At 38.8% G+C, this 18,380-nt stretch overlaps 2 protein-coding genes across 9 annotated transcripts in view; one reads left to right on the top strand and one right to left on the bottom strand.

Moving 5' to 3' along the window:
- Positions 1–12,587, top strand: part of Snapc3 (small nuclear RNA activating complex polypeptide 3) — a 34,710-nt gene extending 22,123 nt beyond the window's left edge. Inside the window, exons 6-11 of one of the 7 annotated variants that reach the window (XR_005090860.1) lie at positions 2,138–2,220; positions 4,929–5,093; positions 7,235–7,342; positions 9,206–10,384; positions 11,238–11,280; positions 11,632–12,587. Coding sequence is in view for 1 of the 7 variants with exons in the window: in XM_028873287.2 (XP_028729120.1) it covers positions 2,138–2,220; positions 4,929–5,093; positions 7,235–7,342; positions 9,206–9,353 (504 nt within the window). In the remaining 6 variants the exon portion in view is untranslated. Of the gene's footprint in view, positions 1–2,137; positions 2,221–4,928; positions 5,094–7,234; positions 7,343–9,205 lie in introns of all 7 variants that reach the window. The other 6 variants (XR_005090862.1, XR_005090859.1, XR_005090861.1 and 3 more) reach the window with 6 other exon arrangements.
- The window catches only part of Psip1 (PC4 and SFRS1 interacting protein 1), a 39,835-nt gene continuing 33,432 nt past the window's right edge, over positions 11,978–18,380 (bottom strand). Inside the window, exons 11-16 of one of the 2 annotated variants that reach the window (XM_028873283.2) lie at positions 17,757–17,812; positions 17,020–17,090; positions 16,712–16,813; positions 16,394–16,607; positions 14,860–14,971; positions 11,978–13,443 (exon numbers count right to left, since the gene is read on the bottom strand). In XM_028873283.2, the coding sequence (XP_028729116.1) occupies positions 13,383–13,443; positions 14,860–14,971; positions 16,394–16,607; positions 16,712–16,813; positions 17,020–17,090; positions 17,757–17,812 (616 nt within the window). In that variant the 3' untranslated portion in view covers positions 11,978–13,382. Of the gene's footprint in view, positions 13,444–14,845; positions 14,972–16,393; positions 16,608–16,711; positions 16,814–17,019; positions 17,091–17,756; positions 17,813–18,380 lie in introns of both variants that reach the window. The other variant, XM_037202696.1, reaches the window with a different exon arrangement.

The following is an 18,380-nucleotide window of genomic DNA, read 5'->3' on the forward strand; positions in this document are numbered from 1 at the left end:
AGGTGTACCAGGCATTCCTAGACAACGGGACTGGTCAGTTTAGAGAATTTGTACTTTGTGCTAACCCTTCAGTTTTCTAAGCAGGCACTACATAGTTTACTGTCTTATATACATTTTTAAAAATGTATTTGTATGGGAGTTTTGCCTACAAGTATGTGTACCACATGTCTGCAGTGCCTGAGGAAGCCAGAAGAGGGCATTGGGATCCTGGAACTGAAGTTAAACAGATGCCTGTGTGCTTCCATGTGGGTTGTGAGCTGCCATATGGGTGCTGGGGAGGAAACCCAGGTTCCGAGGAACAGCAGCAAGTGCTCATAACCATTAAGCCATCCCTCTGGCTCCCTGTTGTCTTACTGAATGGTATTTACAGATATGCTGCTACATTCTTTCTGCTTGTCTACTAAATAATAGCCTGATCGTTGAGCACACACCACATGCCGAGTGTGTGTATGTTGGCCTTGGAAAGAAGGGTCATCTTTTCACAAGAAAAAGAGCAGTCCTGAGTTCACCACACAGTGGGAGAGGCTGGAGTCAGGCCCATGTTTCCCCTTCACAGCCCGGGTGCTGGCATGGTGCTGGTTGTGGATGACTATCTGGTGAGCAGGCGCTGAAAAACAGGGATTACACTTCACCCCCAGGCTTCTTTCTGCACAGGGCTTTGTGGGGCGTCTATCTGTTCAAAAATCTGCTTTGGTTCTCCTTCTTCGGCGATGTTTGAGGAATTATATTTATGAAGTTTAAAAGCATTTAGAAGGGCAGATACCTATACATGAGGTACTGACTGAACCTAACATCTTTTTGTTGTTGTTGTTGTTGTCCCTGGTTTTTTATTTTGTTTTGTTCTTTGACACAGCATCTCTCTACATAGCCCTGGCTGTCCAGGAACTCACTATGTAGACCAGGCTGGCCTTGAATTGACTAAGATCCACCTGCCTCTGCCTCCCAAGTGCTGGGATTAAAGGCGTGAGCCACATGGCTGGGTGTGAGCCTAACAACTTACAGCCTTAAAAAGACTATTATATTGATATTTGTATTTTACAGTGTTTTTTTTTTCTTCATTTGCTTCTGTTGAAAAAGTTTCAAAACATAAAATCATTATAGAGAATGGTATAATGAACCTCATGTATTCATTACCTATGTTCAGTAGCTTTCAGCTTTTTCCCAAAATTATTTTTTGTTAACACCATTGTACACCAAAGAAAAGTGGAAATAAGTCCTTGATTCCCTGCCATGTGTCCCACTGACAGTTGTGAACAGGTTTTGCAGGGAGCTGCAGCTTTTACAGTGAGCTGGACTGTTAGTCATTGCCAATGTGCCACAACTTGGGGAACTCCAGTGTATTTAAGTCCCTATAGCTTTAAAGTAAAAAAAGGATTTGCTAGTGTTTGAAGGGACGGTTATTGTTTTTAGAATAGAAGTGTATTTTTTAAAAAAGCACATAAACAGTGCTAGTATTTTCTGATCAAGTATCAAATACATTGTCTAGTATCCTGACTGGCTTGGAACTTGTGAATCTTCTGCCTCAATTTCACAAGTACTGGGATTGCATGTGGGCACTATTAAACTTGCCCATACGCTACCTGTTTGTACAGTGAGGAGAGGTTATTAACAGGTAACATCTGGTAGGAACCATTTTTGTTCTTTTAGAGTTTTCTTTGTAAATAAGCAATAATGTGAGGAGGCACTAAGTTGCTCAAGTTACTTCTGATGGAGTTTTATACGAGTGTTATATGATGAACAAAATTGTATGTATACCAAACTGTTTCCAAAATAAGGCAGTAGTTATTCTTTTAGGATATTTATTTACTTGTTTGAAGACAGGGTCTCACTGTGTAACCTAGGCGCGCTCGCTCGCCCGCCCTCCCTCCCTCCCTCCCTCCTCCCTCCCTCCCTCCCTCTCTCTCTCTCTCTCTCTCTCTCTCTCTCTCTCTCTCGTGTGTGTGCGTGCGTGTGTGCATGTGTGCATGCGTGTGCGCTCACAAGTAAGCAAGATTTTATTGAGTAACAGCTTATGACAGCATTGAGGGCCCCCAAACATGAGTTGCTGAGTATTCCTGTGGTTTTTATGGTGTATAAATTATGACTACTTGAATTGTTACAAATGGGCTTTCATTAAATACCATGTGTTTTCTTGTAGGACCTCTACAAATCAGCTTTTTTTTATTTTGAAGGAACCTTTTACAATGACAGAAGATACCCAGAATGCAGAGACTTAAGCAGGTACTCGTCCCAAAAATCTGCCCAAAGTCTTGTGGTTTTTCCTGTCAGTTTCTGTTCTTTTGAGAAGGGCCTCACTATGTAGCCCTGGATGGTCTGGACCTTAGTGATTCTCCTGCTTCTGCGCCCCCCCCCCAAGTGCTGAAATTAAAAACATGTACCACCACACCTAACTATACAAATGTTTATCTCTAGTTGTTTTTTTCCAAGACAGGCTTCTGTATGTAATCCTGGCTGTCCTGGAACTTGCTCTGTAGACAGGCTAGCCCCATACTCAGAGATCCACCTGCCTCTGCCTCTTGTGTGCTGTGATTAAAGGAATGCACCACCATGCCCAGTTTATTTCTAGCTTTTAAATTAGTGACAGCTACACAAATCTTACTACTGTATTTTTAAGGATTCCTCTCTGCCCCACAAGGAACTGTTTATAAAGTTTGTATTGAATGGCACGTACCTCTAAAGGTACTTGGTTATTAATCTCAGGTGATAATGCTAATCTTTCAGTACTTTTTTCTTGTTTTAAGGGCTTATTTTTAATTGTGTGTATAAGGGGGAAGGAACGCTATGTATTTGTGAGTGCAGGTGTGGCAGAGCCAGAAAAAGAACGTGGATCCTTGGAGCTAGAGAGTATCTCGGGGTCTGTGGAAGAGCAGCACACTCTTACCCACTAGCCATTTTTCTTCCCTCTGTTTTCTGCATGTCTCATATAAATTATTATTTGCCCTGTGTGGGGAAGTAGGTGGACACGTGTGTGATGTTGCTCAGGTAGAAGAATACAAAAATTCATTTCTAATAGCATTTTATTAACACATTTCATTATCAGTGGCCACAGCCTCCGACGTACTGGTTATAGCCATTTTTCATCCTTTTTTTAATGTAGTTTTCAACACTTGTTCTCAGTTCTTAATAATAAAAATAATTGAGTGCCCCAAAGAGCTGTCTGTAGCTTCTGTGGGTCATAGCTATAAGTACTTAATGAGAAATTTTTTTTTCCTGGTTTTTCAAGACAGGCCTTCTCTGTGTAGCACTGGTTGTCCTAGACCTTACTCAGTAGACCAGACTGTCCTCAGTTCCACCTGCCTCTGCCTCCCGAGTGCTAGGATTAAATTCGTGGACAGCTGCCACCACCAGCAGAATAGAATGTGAAACGAAGAAATACTAACATTCTCTAACCAGGCTCCAGTCCACAACCCCAGAGAAGCTAGGTAATGAGAGGAAAGGGGAAACAGGAGGTAAGGGAAGGTGCCAGGAGAACATGAGGGAATGCCCCGGTCAGGTTGGAGGAGGGACAGAGAGGGAGAACAAGGAAAGAGTTATCTTGGCAGAGGGAGAAGCCATTGTGGGTTTAGGGAGAAACCTGGTACCAGGGAAATTGCCAGGAACCCACAAGGATAACTCCAGCTAAGACTCCAAGCAATAGTGGAGAGGGTCCCTGAACTGGTCTTCCCCTGTAATCAGATCAATGACTTGGGATCAGTGACCTTAATTGTCATCATAGAATCTCCATCCAGTAACTGATGGAAGCAGATGCAGAGATCCACAGCTAAGCATTGGGTGGAGCTCCCAGAGTCCAGTCCAAGAGAGAGGGAGGAGGGATTATATGAACAGAGGGTCAAGATCATGATGGGGAAACCCTGAGAGACAGCTGACACAAGCTAGTTGGAGCTCAGTACCCTCATGGGACTTAATTAGATCCTCTGAATGTGGGTGACAGTTGTGTGGCTTGGGCAGTTTGTGGGGCCCCTGGGAGTGGGACCAAGATTTATCCCTATTGTATGAACTGGCTTTTATAGCCCATCCCCTATGGAGGGATGCCTTGCTCAGCCTGGATACATATCAACTTGATATGTGAGACTTTGTTGACTCCCCCATGGGAGGCCTTACCCTCTCTGAGGAGTGCAGGGGGGTGGAGTGGGGAGAAAGTGGGGGGTGAGTGGGAGGAGGGGAGGGAGTGGGAACTGTTGTTGGTATGTAAAATGGAAAAAAAATTTTAAATAAAAAAGAGAGAAAAAAATACTAACATTCTAATCTTGGTACGTGCTAATTTTTTGTAAAGAAAAAAAAAGCCTGTTGCCAAAAGTAAACTGAGAACAAAATGTGGCATTATTGTACATTCTTTGTTTGTGCTAAAGTGGTACATATCATACAGCTTCCCAAAAAAACTGGTCCTTCCTGGGATGACAAGGGCAGAGGTGAGTCTCCTTACTTCAAGGCCATCCTGGTCTACCCAGTGGTGTTCTAGGATAGCCAGTGCTACATAGTGAGAAAGACCCTGTCTCAAAATATACAAAACCCTAAGAATAAAAAAGAGCTGTTACTCAGACCGATGAAGAGTTCAGTGTCTGATCCCCCAGTACACCCACAAACCCCCTTGAGCATTTTTACTCTGTGGGAGCTTAGATGTATGTGTTTATGCAATGGCACACATGTTAGCAGAGAAAAACTAGTAGTAGTTAAGTCTTATCCTTCCACTGTGAATCCTGGGGATTGAACCCAGGGTCATCGGGTTTGATGACCAATGCTGTTACCTAACTGGTCCAGATTCACTGTTCCTAATCCAAGAATTTATTAACCATCATAATCTTCCCTTTGAAATGGCAACCATCTGTTTAATTAGGAGGCCAGATTATGTGAAATATTGCAGATACAAACTCTTCTTTACTGTTCAAGTATCAATAATAATGTTTTATCTTTACCTTTCCCCAAAACAGAACTATTATAGAGTGGTCAGAGTCCCATGATCGAGGATATGGAAAATTTCAGACTGCTAAAATGGAAGATTTCACGTTTAATGACTTGAATATTAAACTTGGCTTTCCTTACTTATACTGTCACCAGGGAGATTGTGAACATGTTGTTGTTATCACAGACATAAGGTATGTAGCATCACTCAGGGAATAGTTTATCTTAAAAATGTTATTAATTGGGGGGAGGAGAGGACACATTCTACAGCAGGAGTTGGAAGTCAGGGGACAACTTGTAGGAATCCCTCCTTCCACCACGTGGGCCCTGGGGATTGAACTGAAGTCATCCAGCAACATTCACCCACTGAGATATCTCTGTCTCTTTAACAGTACAAAATTATAAGTGATTTAAAAAGAAATTCAGAGAATTAAAGAGTTGTTGCTATGGCTTGGCTTTGGAGCAGCAACATTACTTTCCATACACTTGGAAGTGGTCACACTCTGTATTGTTACTATTTTTTTTTTTAATCTAAGCTAGACTATTGCAAGCCTGTTGTCCCAGCACTTGGGAGGCAGAGGCAGGTAGATTTCTGTGAGTTCCAGGTCAGCCTGGTCTACTTAATAAGAGACTATGTCTATAAATCAAAACAAGTGTCTCAATTTAATTGAAATCATAGTAATTCTGTAGTGGGAAGTTGAATAACTAAACTCAAAAAAAAAAAAATGAACAGTTTAAAATTGAGGGGCTGAGGAAATGGCTTAGCGGTAAGAGTGCCTGCTGAGCAAGTACGAGGACTCCAGTTCAAATCTCAAAAAGACATGAAAAGCCAGGAATGGCCCTGTACACCTGGAACTAGTGCTGTGGAGGAAAGCGATGAGAGGAGCGTCCCTGGGCCTCCTGACTGCCAGCCTAGCTCTAGATCTGGTGAGAGACCCTGTCTCAAGGCAGTAAGGCAGAGTGGTAGTGCAGGGTACCCCATGTCCTCTTCAGGTACCTCCATGCACACAAGTACCATGTACCAAGTACCTACCTCAGACCCACAAAAGACAGAAAGCAGTTCCCTGAGGAAGAAGAATGTAAGGGTAAGATCTCATAACTTCATATCTACATGACCTTTAAAAATTATTTACAGTATCTATTTCTCTTTGCTAACCTTTAAGAAATTAAAAATCTGGTTTTTTTATTTGCATATATACACACACATTTTGTTTTGAGACAGATTTTGTTTCACATAGCCCAGGTGGGCCTCAGACTTACTGTGTAGCTAAGCTTTAAACTCTTGGCCCTTGTGATTGAAAGGTTAGCTCAGTAGTTAAGAGCACAGGCTACTCTTCCAGCAGACCTGGGTTTGATTGCCAACACTCACATGATGGCTCACAATCACCTATAACTCCATGTCAGGACTCCCAACATCATTTTCTAGCTTCTGTGGCACAAGACAGGCATGTGGTGCATAGACATACATCAGGCAAAACATATTTAAAAACAAAAGGCCTGGTCTTCCTGTCTTCCTTCAGAGTGCTGAGATTAGAAGTGTATGCCACCACATCTAGGGTGTAAATTTTAGAGCTGACATCTTTAGGATTTAAATTGTTACATGGGAGTTTAGGATTTCTCCAAACCATGCAACTGGTTAGTGGTACTTAATAGTTCTGACATTTAACATTAGAATCTAATTCATGTCATTTGAGTATCCAAATCTTGGTTTTTAATAATGCAGTCAGAGCCAGTTAATCTAAGTAAGGTATCACTGGACAGCCTTGCTTATACTGTATTCCACAGAAAACAGTGCTGTGTTGAGCAGAGCAAGGACTCCGATGGAATAGATTTTTAAAAAATACTACATATAGTAACTCTTAGACCATCACTGCATGTTAGCATAAAGGTAATTGAGAAATTCAGTCCTTGTTCAATCTGAAAAGCTCTTTGGGGAAAGTGTTCAGTTGCAGGTGACTGTGCTTTATTTAGTAAGCTAGGCAAGAACTCTAGTACTAAGTGACATCCCCAGTATGGGGTTAGATATTTTGTAAAGTGCAACCTCCTGCTTAAACCAAGTACATGAAATCAGTGTACTGGAGAGATGGCTCAGGGGTTAAGAGCACTGGCTGTTTTCCAGAGGACATGTGTTCAATTCCCAGCGCCCACATTGCAGCTCACAGCTGTAACTCCAGTTCCAGGGGACCTGACACCCTCCCACCAGTGCAGTATTTAAATTTAAATAAATTAACCATCTTCTGTGAACGAAAAATGGAAGGTCAAACCATGTTCCTAACGTTGGGGAACAGGTATAGTGTTTGCATTTTAATATCTTCATCTGTTTTCCTCATGAAAGGCTTGTGCATCATGACGACTGCTTGGATAGAACACTTTATCCCCTTCTTACCAAGAAACACTGGCTGTGGACCAGAAAATGTTTTGTTTGCAAGATGTATACAGCCAGGTGAGTGACTGTTTCTTCCCTTTAAAAAGTACTATTTTTCACTTTTGGTATTTGGGATATCTGCTTTCAGTTTTGAGTTTCAGAGTTTTATCTACTAGAGTGTTCCAGTGTTAGTGTAGTTAAATCTTGGTTAAAATTAGCATTTTGTTTTGTACAAAGGATCGAACCCAGAACCTGCTGCCATTAATCAATCACTAGGCTATAACCCCACAACATTTTAAAACAAGGAAACGTATACATGAAGTTCAGAACAAACTTCAAGGTTATGAGGAGCCCTATGCTTTCTGTTTCTCTGCTGTCACGTTTCATCTCAGTTTTTCATGAAGCCAAAATAAGATTTTTTGTTTTTGATCAGTCACTGCGACACAGACCTATAATTACTCAGGAGGCTGAGGTAGGAAGATTGTGAGTTGAGTGCTGGCCGGGGCAGGAGTGTAGCATGACGTGAAGGACTCGAGTCAATCCTGAGTGCTGTCAGCGTGTTTACACTGGGGATTATTTTCTGGTTTTGTTTCAGAGAGGAGAGTCTCACACAGCCAGAGCTGACTGTCCTCAAATGAACTGTAAAAATGGACTTGACCTTGAATTTCTGATATTCCTGCCTTAGTCTCTTGAGTGCTGGGATTATCGGTATAAACCACTGTCCCCCCAGCTATGAGATGATTCTTATTAGAGCCCAAAAGTTTGGGAACTACTCAGGGAAATGAATGAAAATTTAGTATCTTGTTTGCTTTGGATTCCCTATCACAGTATTTTCTAAAGGACCATTAGGAAAATAGAAATCAGTCACCAAAATGAAAATCAAGGAATTGGTTGAAATTTTCCAGAACATTCAGAAGAAAATGAGACTAAAATGATAAACTAGAGGAACTTAAAAGCAGAAATTTCCTGTGACCAGTGACATGGCATGAAACAGTCTCAGGTGAACATTGGCACTTGTACTCCCTGTGTGTAGAGCAGACTCTGTAATGTTTTTATCTTCCAATCTAGATTCAAATGCTTGCATTCCCAAACTAACCAGCATTGGTTAAAATAACCATCCCTGTGTAGGGATGATATGCAAATTGAAGTGTTTCATTTTGATGACACAGTCATCTCCAGTCATTTATAGAGTAACTAGAAGAGCTTGGACATGGTCACCACATAGAGAATTATCATACTCTATTCTCTTTAGATATGTATAAGCTTGCTTGTTTTAAAATAAGTATCTGGTATGTGAACACATGCCTATAATCCCAGCACTCTGGAAGCTGAGGCAAGGGGATCATGGTTTTGAATCTGGACCACATAACTAAATTAAGGAAGTCTTTTGGGGTCATAGACCCTTTTAGAAAACAAGTGAGTTCCTTAAAGGACAGGTGTTCTCATGTTGTGTGCTGCTTTCTGATAGATTGTTTCCTTAAGAGGAAGTCTTAGGTAACATAGTTCTGCAGCATTCCCTGTTTGATGAGCCTAGTGTCTGTTGAGGCATCGGGGAGAGTGTTCTTTATGTACTGTTAGAGAGCACTGGTTTGCAGTCCTTTAATACAGTTTCTCATGTGTGGTGACCCCAACCATCAAATTATTTTTGTTGCTACTTCATTAACTGTAATTTTGCTGTTATGAATCATAATGTAAATATCTGATATGCGACCTCTGTGAAAGTCATTCAACAACCCCTCCCCCAAGGAATCATGAGGTTGAGAACTGCTGTTACAGGCTATAACTCATACAGTGTTGAAGCATATTTAAAAAAAATCTCTGAGTTCGAGGCCAGCCTGGTCTCTAAAGCGAGTTCCAGGAAAGGCGCAAAGCTTCACAGAGAAACCCTGTAAAACCACCAGCTGTAATACAACATACATTTTTTTTTTTTTTCAACTACAGATGGGTGACGAACAGTGACACCTTTGCACCGGAGGATCCATGTTTCTTTTGTGATGTTTGCTTCAGGATGCTCCACTATGATTCCGAAGGCAACAAACTAGGGGAATTCCTTGCTTATCCTTATGTCGACCCAGGAACCTTTAATTAGTACCACCAAAAACGTTTTTCCCCTACTAAAGTTTAATTAATATATTTATTACTTATTACACAGTGTTTTGTGTTGTGGCTTTTAATTAAGTTGTTTATGTTACTGAGATGTAGAAATACTTTTGTATTCTGAATATATAAACTTTGTTGGAAACACAACTTCTGATTCTTTTCTCCGAGTCCTATGCATTCCGTACCCAAATGGGTTTTGCTAATGATAGAATGCAGTTAACAATACATCAAGTCTAGTAGTCTTTTTAAAGAACTCTGTGAAGGATGTGAGAGCTACACCTTCTACTATGAAGTGTCCAAGGTAAAAAAGACCCTTCAAATATCTGTAGTAAGGAGAAATTAAAAGCAAATTATTTGATAAACAGAATACTAGTAGTTACAATTTAATTTTGGACTCCTGTGATAATTTTTAAGGCAGATGCTATGAAAAGATTTTAAGTTACACTCACAGCATTATTTAAAGTGTAGCCCATTTCTTGAAATCACAAATGGATTGAGTTTAAAATGTCATTTACAGTTATGGCTAAAGAAAACAATAGCAATTTGACATTACTGTGGCTCACTTAATCTTCATAATACTTTTGAGCATGTGAAGATCAGTGAGAAGAAAATCGTTTCAGTTCAGTGCTTCCATTCTTCTGTCCCCTTTGCTGTAACCATAAAATTAGAAATGCTGTACATTCCTAATTCAGAGCTACAGAAAAACAAAAACTGCTAAACAGATTTTATCAAAATATTTTGTGGAAACTTTTGGGGTAGAAAATGAACATCTATAATAATAATATAAAGTAGGCTTTTAACCATTACTTTCTCTGTCCTAGGTTTAATTTAAATTCAGCTGAATCTTCTCTAGATGGCTGTCAAGAACAGATAATTAATTACCTTATAAATAAACCAATGAAGCCTACACATCTGTTTAAGATTGTGAAGTTTAAAAGAAGGTGAAGCATGTATCGTGGACTTAAATGTCACAAATCCAATTATGGCGACTGACATGGAGATGACAAGTGCCTGCATGTGGTATGTCTAGAAGTATTCTTGTTTAGCCAACACAGGGTACCATTTACTCAGCAGGTCTAACTTTCTATGTGCCTAAGTTTCTTTCCTGTATTAAATGGTGTTAACATTAAGTACACTGAGAATACTGCTGCAGAATCATACATTCATAATGAATGAAAGATTTACTCAATATCTTGATAAATACAGCAGTTCATGTGGGTCTTGTTCATACCAGGAAGTTAGGTATCCCTAATACATGTGTAATGCCAATTACCCGATTTTAATAGACAAAGATGACATAAGAGATAAACATTATTGTATGGAATCCTTATTGTTTATTAAGAATGCTATTCTATTTCCTTTTTTACCAAAAGTTCACACCTTCCATTTCTTTGATGGTGGAAATGAGGAAAGGCTAACCAGGTTGATGCAATTATCAACTATATAGGTATCCCAACTAGTTCACATAAAAAGAATTTCAACTTTACATTAACAAGTATAAAGCCCCTGACTTCAGACAGTTTTTGTTATGCCAGTATCAATCTCTTAAATACAACATAACAAATTTCACGTGTTACTCTAAGGACAGAGGTAAATATGAATGGCACAACCTTATCAGTGAACGTCCCTGTGGATATACCTGTACAAGATCACTGTATAAATAGCTGTTTCCTCAAGCATCTTGCTTATGCTTCACAATTCTTTTAAAGATAACTATACCTTGTAATTTTACAGCATGGGCAGTCATGCCTAGTATTTATTTATTGGCGAATTACACAATGAAGATTTAAGGATATTTTGCTATTTGCGGTAGATAGTCCATTCTCTGACCAATGGAATAGTTTGTTAACTGAAGCCTTTGCTCTGCATACAGGAGTAGATGGCAGACTCCATCTTCACCTGGCATTTTTAATCAGGTAAGTGGATATGAATAGGAACATTTTTAGTGTACCACATCACCATCTTGGTAAAAATCTATCATGCTATAGAATTCCTAGTTAGAATAGCAAATGTGGTCTAATGAGCTCTGGTCAAATTGTTCACACATACAGACTTGCAATCAGAATCTCTCATTAAGGTGGAATATCTGAAATTGATCCAAGCAGCTGAGAAAACTAACATTCAAAATAGGTATCTATGCATGCATGTTACACGTACACTGTACACAGCAGAGGTGGCTATCACATTGAATAGATCTCTCCCTTCAGCTGGAGTTTCGTTTACAGAGGTTTGAGAGTGATAGCTTGCCTGTGAATTACCTACGACAGATAATTCCAAGATGAAAAAGACGGCAGCTGTGCTTCAAAAGAACATACCTGGTCACAGCCAGACAGCCTACCCAAGAAGGGACCTAAACTAACAGTGAGTGCTGCTAACGGTCTGAGCGGGGTATTCGAGAGCTGCTTCAGGAAGCTAACGCCTGTGCTTAGGGAAGGAAGGAGAAGTCAACACAAGGCAAGTGACAGTGATTTCCTGAGCTTACTACTGCATAGATCCTGAGCCCCTAACAGGATCTCTGTGACGGCTAAGGAGGACACTACTTCTTTAGCAGGAAATCAACAATTCTTTCAGTAACTCTTCTCAATTAGCAGTAATAATAATTTACTAATAGAGTTTGGTAGAAAACAACTTTAATTAAAACAAGTTTACACATTTGACACTTATGGCTTAACTAGAATAATTTTTGTCCAAGTTAAAAACGTACTAAGGACAAAACAGAAGACTGGTGTATATATAATGTACAGCATTGCCCCAAACAGTAGAGCAAAAGTCCAATTATTGAATAACTCAAAATCCTTTACATAAGTGAAAATAATCTGGGAAGTCAAGATCATATATAATCACACCACACAAACACTGGTATTAAGTCACTTTCCCATTAAATTTCAAAGCATAGTGATGAACCTTTCTTCCTACTGGAAGCCAATAAGTGACGTGATTACTCAGAATATCTTTGAAATGTTATTCCTTAATTTAACAGGCTCTGATAGTCTACATTTATGTGTATGAACTATCTAGTTACTACCTTGGAGCAACTGATGTTTCTACCTTTTATTTTTCTAATCCTGTGATGTCTGATACAGAAACTAAATACAAGTCTCATTCTAATATGGCCCTGTTTCCAATGAAGTTAGTTTCCTTATTTATTTATATTTAACGCTTATAAGCATCATGGATTGATTACAATTAAATAAAAAAAAAAAAAACCATGTAGATACATAGACCTTAATGCATGTGACCTTAATGAGTGTAAGATTAAAAACAAACTATTTTATGTTTTTGTGATTAGTAGCTATAAAGGATTGTAAATGAACTTCCTATATATATATACTCAGTCTGTTCTCTTTAGTACTGACTCCACTGAATTCCCAGCCCTAAAACTAAATTACTTGCCAAAGTTAAGAAATTTGTACCTTCTAAGACAATCAGTTGTACATCTAGTTGTCATACAGACTACACATTATTAGAAAGAGGCAAGCTAATGCAGCACAATAGATTGAGGTTAAAGTTAACTTCTGATAAAAAGGAGTGAGTGCTTAGAAGTCACATTCATTTTATCAACCATAAAAATGCTCAACTTCTAAAAAACCCACAAACAGTGAAAAGACAGTCTGGTAAATCCAAGATTTGTAAAAACTATGCACAAAACCCACAGTACTTGGGAGAAGAGGGACGATTTACACAAGGAGCAGTTTTAAAATGTAACTGGCCTACTACCAATTACACATGGACACACACACTCTAACTGAAATACACTAGTCATGTCTATAAAGCGGGTGCACCTTTCTAAGTAGGTTTCCCTCACATTTGAACTGGATGATGGAGCTGTTAATACTGCACACGGAAAATGAGCAATAAGTTTTACTTTTACACAAACATAAAGGGATTTTCTTCCCCCAAACTACTTAAACATCAAACCTATGCTTATAAAAATTTAAGCCTTTCAGCAGCCTAAGGATTTCAAATGAAGCCACTCACAACAGACTTCACATCATCTTTACACCCCATGTCCGTCAACCTAGTTATCAAGTGGTGACTCCTTCAGAGATAGTTCGGCCTCTCTCTCTTCTCCGGGAGACCTAAAACAAAGGGAGAAACGAAAGCTGTCACAACAAGACTTGAGGGTATTCTTTTAAGCAAAAAGGGCTTTAGATCCTATTTAAGGGGGAAAAAAAGGTCCCATTTTTAAAAAATGAAGTCACAAAACACTTGTGATATGTATGTTGTTAAAGTAATGCATAGATCTGGGGAGATAACCCAAGGAGGCATCTAACTTTAAGAAGATATTTAAACAGAATTTGTATCTATGATGACAACATAAAATAAGAACTAGACAAATAATGTAGTATAAAACAGTGATACTTGCGATTTAATATTCTAACAATTTAAGAAAGTGCGAAGAAAATTCAAAGAAAACTAGTTTTCTTTCAGAGATTCATTTTCCTGAGTAAATATAGGGGTAATAATTATACAATCTGTAATCCCAAACAGACTCCGGCTGGAGAACTGCTACACATTCAAGGCTGACCTGGGCAATGTAGGGAAACCTTGTCTCTATAAACCATTTTAGGGTATTGGGGATGAGACAGGGTCTCACTATGTAGCCTTCTATTTTCTGATGCCAGGGTTCATTGAACTCAGCCTTAGCTAAGAGCACAACTACTAAACATCTCCAACTCTTCCTACTGTCTTTATTTCCTTAAATAAATGGGAGTGTTCTTTCTGCATGTTCCCCTGCACACATCAGAAGTGGGCATCAGATCTCATAGATGGTTGTGAGCCACCATGTGGATGCTGGGAACTGAATTCAGGACCTGTGGAAGAACAGCCAGTGCTCTGAGCCACCTTTCCAGTCCCTCCTGCCTTTTTTATTCACGACTTTAAAAAAAGAAAATGAGGTTGATGTAATGGCACCCACCTTTAATCAAAGCACTCTAGAGGCAGACTTCTCTGTGGGTTCAAGACTAGCCTAGTTTACATAGCAACTTCCATGACAGGGACACAAAGTACAGAGTGAGATCTTGTCGGAAAGGGAGTGTTAAGCAAAGTATCTAACTATTACTGGGCATAGAGCTGAGGGATCCAGTGTTTCCCTAGCATAGTTAAGTCTTAGGGAAAAGTCTGGGGCAGTATTATTGTGCTAAGATTATGAGTTTAAAAAACAAAAACAAAAAAAAAAAAACGGGCGTGGTGGTGAATAACTTAATTTCAGCACTCGGGAGGAAGAGGCAGGTGGATCTGAGTTTGAGGCCAGCCTGGTCTACAAAGTGAGTTCCAGGACAGCCAAGTCTATACAGAGAGAAACCCTGTATGAGTTCTTCCTGAACCTGCTTTTGTGTACCATGTGAAGGTCCGGTGTCCTCTGGAACTGGAGATAGAACAGTTGTGAGCTGCTCTATGGGTGCTGGGAATCAAACCAAGTCCACTAAAGGTTTAGTGCTCTTAACATCTGAGCCCTTTCTCCAGCCCCGCGTGACTTGCCTTACTGCCCTTACTTTTTCTTACTGCTGGCCTCATGGCTGTCTTTGCTGTCTTCGTTACTGTCACCATTGTGTTGCGGATGACTACTGTCTTGAGTGTCAGATCCTCCATTTAAGGTCTTTGAACCTTTAGAATACAAAAACTGTTAGCACAGACAAAACAATACACTAAATTATCTTCACTATTCAGGGTCAAAGCATGGCCCTTATGTTCCTAGCACATATTCAGCCTTTTGATGAATTTTAGGATTAGGTTTGAAGTCATTTCAAAAAAAGAGGAATGAAAAATGTAATGTTAACTTGTGTCATTCAAAGGCTAGAGTAGCTAAGGCACAACAAGAACCAAGTTTTGTTTTCTAAGTGGATAGTGGACTTGAATTACTAATCTCATTACATTACATTTAGGAAAACTGAGTGGTAGAACTTTTTAGTCACTAGCATGTAGCTTTTTGGGGGGAGAGAATTATATTTTGTATTAATAGTGTTTTAGAGCATAAAGTGCTCAAAATATCCAACTGACATGACTGGGCATTTTCCTGTAAAATTTACTAATAAATCTCTAAGGGAATCTAGTAAGTAAAAGAGTTTTTGTTTTGTTTTGTCTTGAAAGATTGGTCTTTACCACAAGCAATAGCAGTTATGATGTTATGGAATTGGAGGCCTCTATTCTAAGAATCCTCTGTAGGTAAATTCTAAACTACAATGGAATTGTAGTTCTGGACTATAGTTATGTCTGGAATTTAGTTTTAAATACATCTGGGTTAGCAAAAGGCTACACGAGACGACAACATGCATATATTCAGCACTCCTTCATCCAACATATTTGGACCCAGCAGTGTTATATCTTGACTATTAAGACTCAATTTCATGTGCATCTTAAACACAATACCTGAAGACAGTTTATACATAGGTAAATCACAAAACAAAGGTGTGTCAGCCATCCACTCTTATTCCTGACTCCATTTAGATGCTACTGATAATTGACTGTTTTCTTATAATACAGTCGAATACAGCTTATATCCACACATAACCACTCAGCAGTTAAAAGTTATATAATGTTACTTTAACACAGTGCACAACAATCTCAGGATAACTAAGCAACACTGAAAATCTGTAGGTTATGATCAGAAAAAAATAAGCAGCATCTTTGCCTCCAACCTTAAAGCAGCTACTCTGGTTGTACGCCTAGTGTACATTGTAATTTTGGCAAAAAGAAAAAAAAGGGTGGAGGGCTGGTTCTCTAGAAGACATTCTGATGAACACCTTTTAAAAACTTTCCCTAAAACTTAACTGTCATTAACAATGTCTTGCTGCTCTACTCCTTCAAAACACCCAGTGTAACATTTTTCCCCCCAGTGTAACATTCTTACCAGGTCGTGTACAAGTACTGTGTTAATGTCATTTCCATTGTTAACTAATGCAACCTCATGACTGATAAAGGCTTCAATGTCTACTTTTGCTAACATATGCAACAAAAGCCTTTACAGAAACAGTTAGTCCTGGCAAGCACGGAGAAGGGGAAACCCAGCTTAAAGGTATAAGCACATACCAGTTTGTTCTTTTTCTAGCTTTTTGTTTGGCCCTTTCTTTCCTTGGTCTTTGGTTTTATTTGCTTCCTCATGCTGTCTTTGTTCAGCAAGAGATTTGTTCAGCACTTGGGTGATGACTGAATCCCCTTCACCAACCAAAAACATATTCTTAAACTTGTTATATAACATTGTGGACTTTTCCATGATAACTTGACTAACTTTGAACCGCCGTATCTGAGAAAACAATAGTTAGAATTAGTTTTTGTAAATGATTTACTTACACTTTCTTTAAAGAATTGAGAAAAGATGTTAGATTTACAGGTCTTGAAGCCACTTACTTTCTTCAGGGTTGTGATCATCTCTGTGTGTTTCTGAGCTTGTTGCATTGTTACCTGAAGTGAAGCAAGTTCATCCAGTGCCTCAATGCATCTGTTCACATCCTTCATGACAAAACAGCAATTTTATAACTGTTAATTACCAAAACAGCTAAATAATCTACTTTTGAAGACTTTTTTTAAGGCTCTTAAGGTAGTAAGTACAAAATGGCCAGGTATTGTTCCTTTTATTTTAAACTTACACACTAGTCATGTGAGAAAATATATAAAGCTATTAAAGCAGTGCATTTTAAATGAGGTTGAACACTTACTAGATTATCAATTTTGAGTGAATTTTTAATTTCAGCATGTATCCTTTGAAGTCGAGAATCCATTGATGTTTCTATAAATTGAAATATGTGAAAAACAGTAAATAGTTTTTCCCCCACACCGTATCTCTGTACAGTCTAACAAATAAATGGTGGTTATGAAGTGATCTTTAAGAAGCCCATATAGATGAATAGTATAAAAAGTTACTTACTAAATTTAATATATGGTCTGGAGAAGAAACATGCAGCATAAAAGCACAAAATTACTACCATGCTGCATTTGTTTCCAAACTCCTCGGTCTTAGATGATGAACTCTTAGATGTCAGGTCTTAACTCCTCTTTTACCTTATCCATTAACTGCAAGGTATTTATCAAAATGGGCAAACCGCCAGTGCTTATGAAGGTTGCAAAACTGACACCAAATAAACGTTAAAATATAAAGACATTAGCAAGGTCACTTTTAACTGCTTAAAATGCAATTTAACATAGAATCCATCAGATTTGAAAAGTTATGTTTGTAGGATGTAAGAACATGAGATGGAATTCAGAAAAATATTTAATCTATGTACGTTGGTTTTTTAAGCCAGGGTCTCACTTTGTACCCCTGGTTGCCCTGGAACTTTTGATTCTCCTGGCTCTGCCTCCTTTAATGCTTGGATTACAGGCATGTGCCATCACACCCAGCTTCCATAGACTATCTAAGTGTCATTTGTATGTCTTAGAAAGTAAAGTAACTAACCTCGCTTCTTCTCCACTTTCTTAACTTCTGGCTTCTTTCCTTCATCTTTATTCTGCCTATCAAATGTTAACACAAATATTTCAAAACACTGGAACTTTGTGACTAAGGTTAGCAGATGCCCATATTCCCCTATGTAAAGGTTTAAAATATGTTCCTTAAAAATAATAAATCAGCCTACAACACAGAACACTGACTAATTTCTAGAACTATTCAGCCCTATAGCATTTGCATAAGTACAGGCAAAACTCAAACATGCTAAGTTAGCCTTAGCATGTTAGTATAACTTTGAAGCAGTCACAGTGAAATGTGATGCTAAAAATCCAATTTCAAGATCACTGGCCAAACAAGCCACAAGGGGAAGAGAACAGCTATAAATGCTAAATGAATTTTTATCAAATTCTTTTCTTATAATTATTTTTGAAAGCTATTAAAGTAGACCAATTAAGTTGTTCCCCACATCTCCAACAGGCAGGTAATTCGAGAGACTTTGAAATTAGCTTCAGTAATGATTAGACCTGCTTTAAGCTGATACGATGGATTTTATTTTAAAATTGGGGAGGATGCCATTATCATCAAACTAAATGACATCCACTAATATTTACATACCATTTCATAAATGAAAAA

The sequence above is a fragment of the Peromyscus leucopus genome, chromosome 2, assembly GCF_004664715.2.
Source record: "Peromyscus leucopus breed LL Stock chromosome 2, UCI_PerLeu_2.1, whole genome shotgun sequence".
Lineage (NCBI taxonomy): Eukaryota > Metazoa > Chordata > Mammalia > Rodentia > Cricetidae > Peromyscus > Peromyscus leucopus.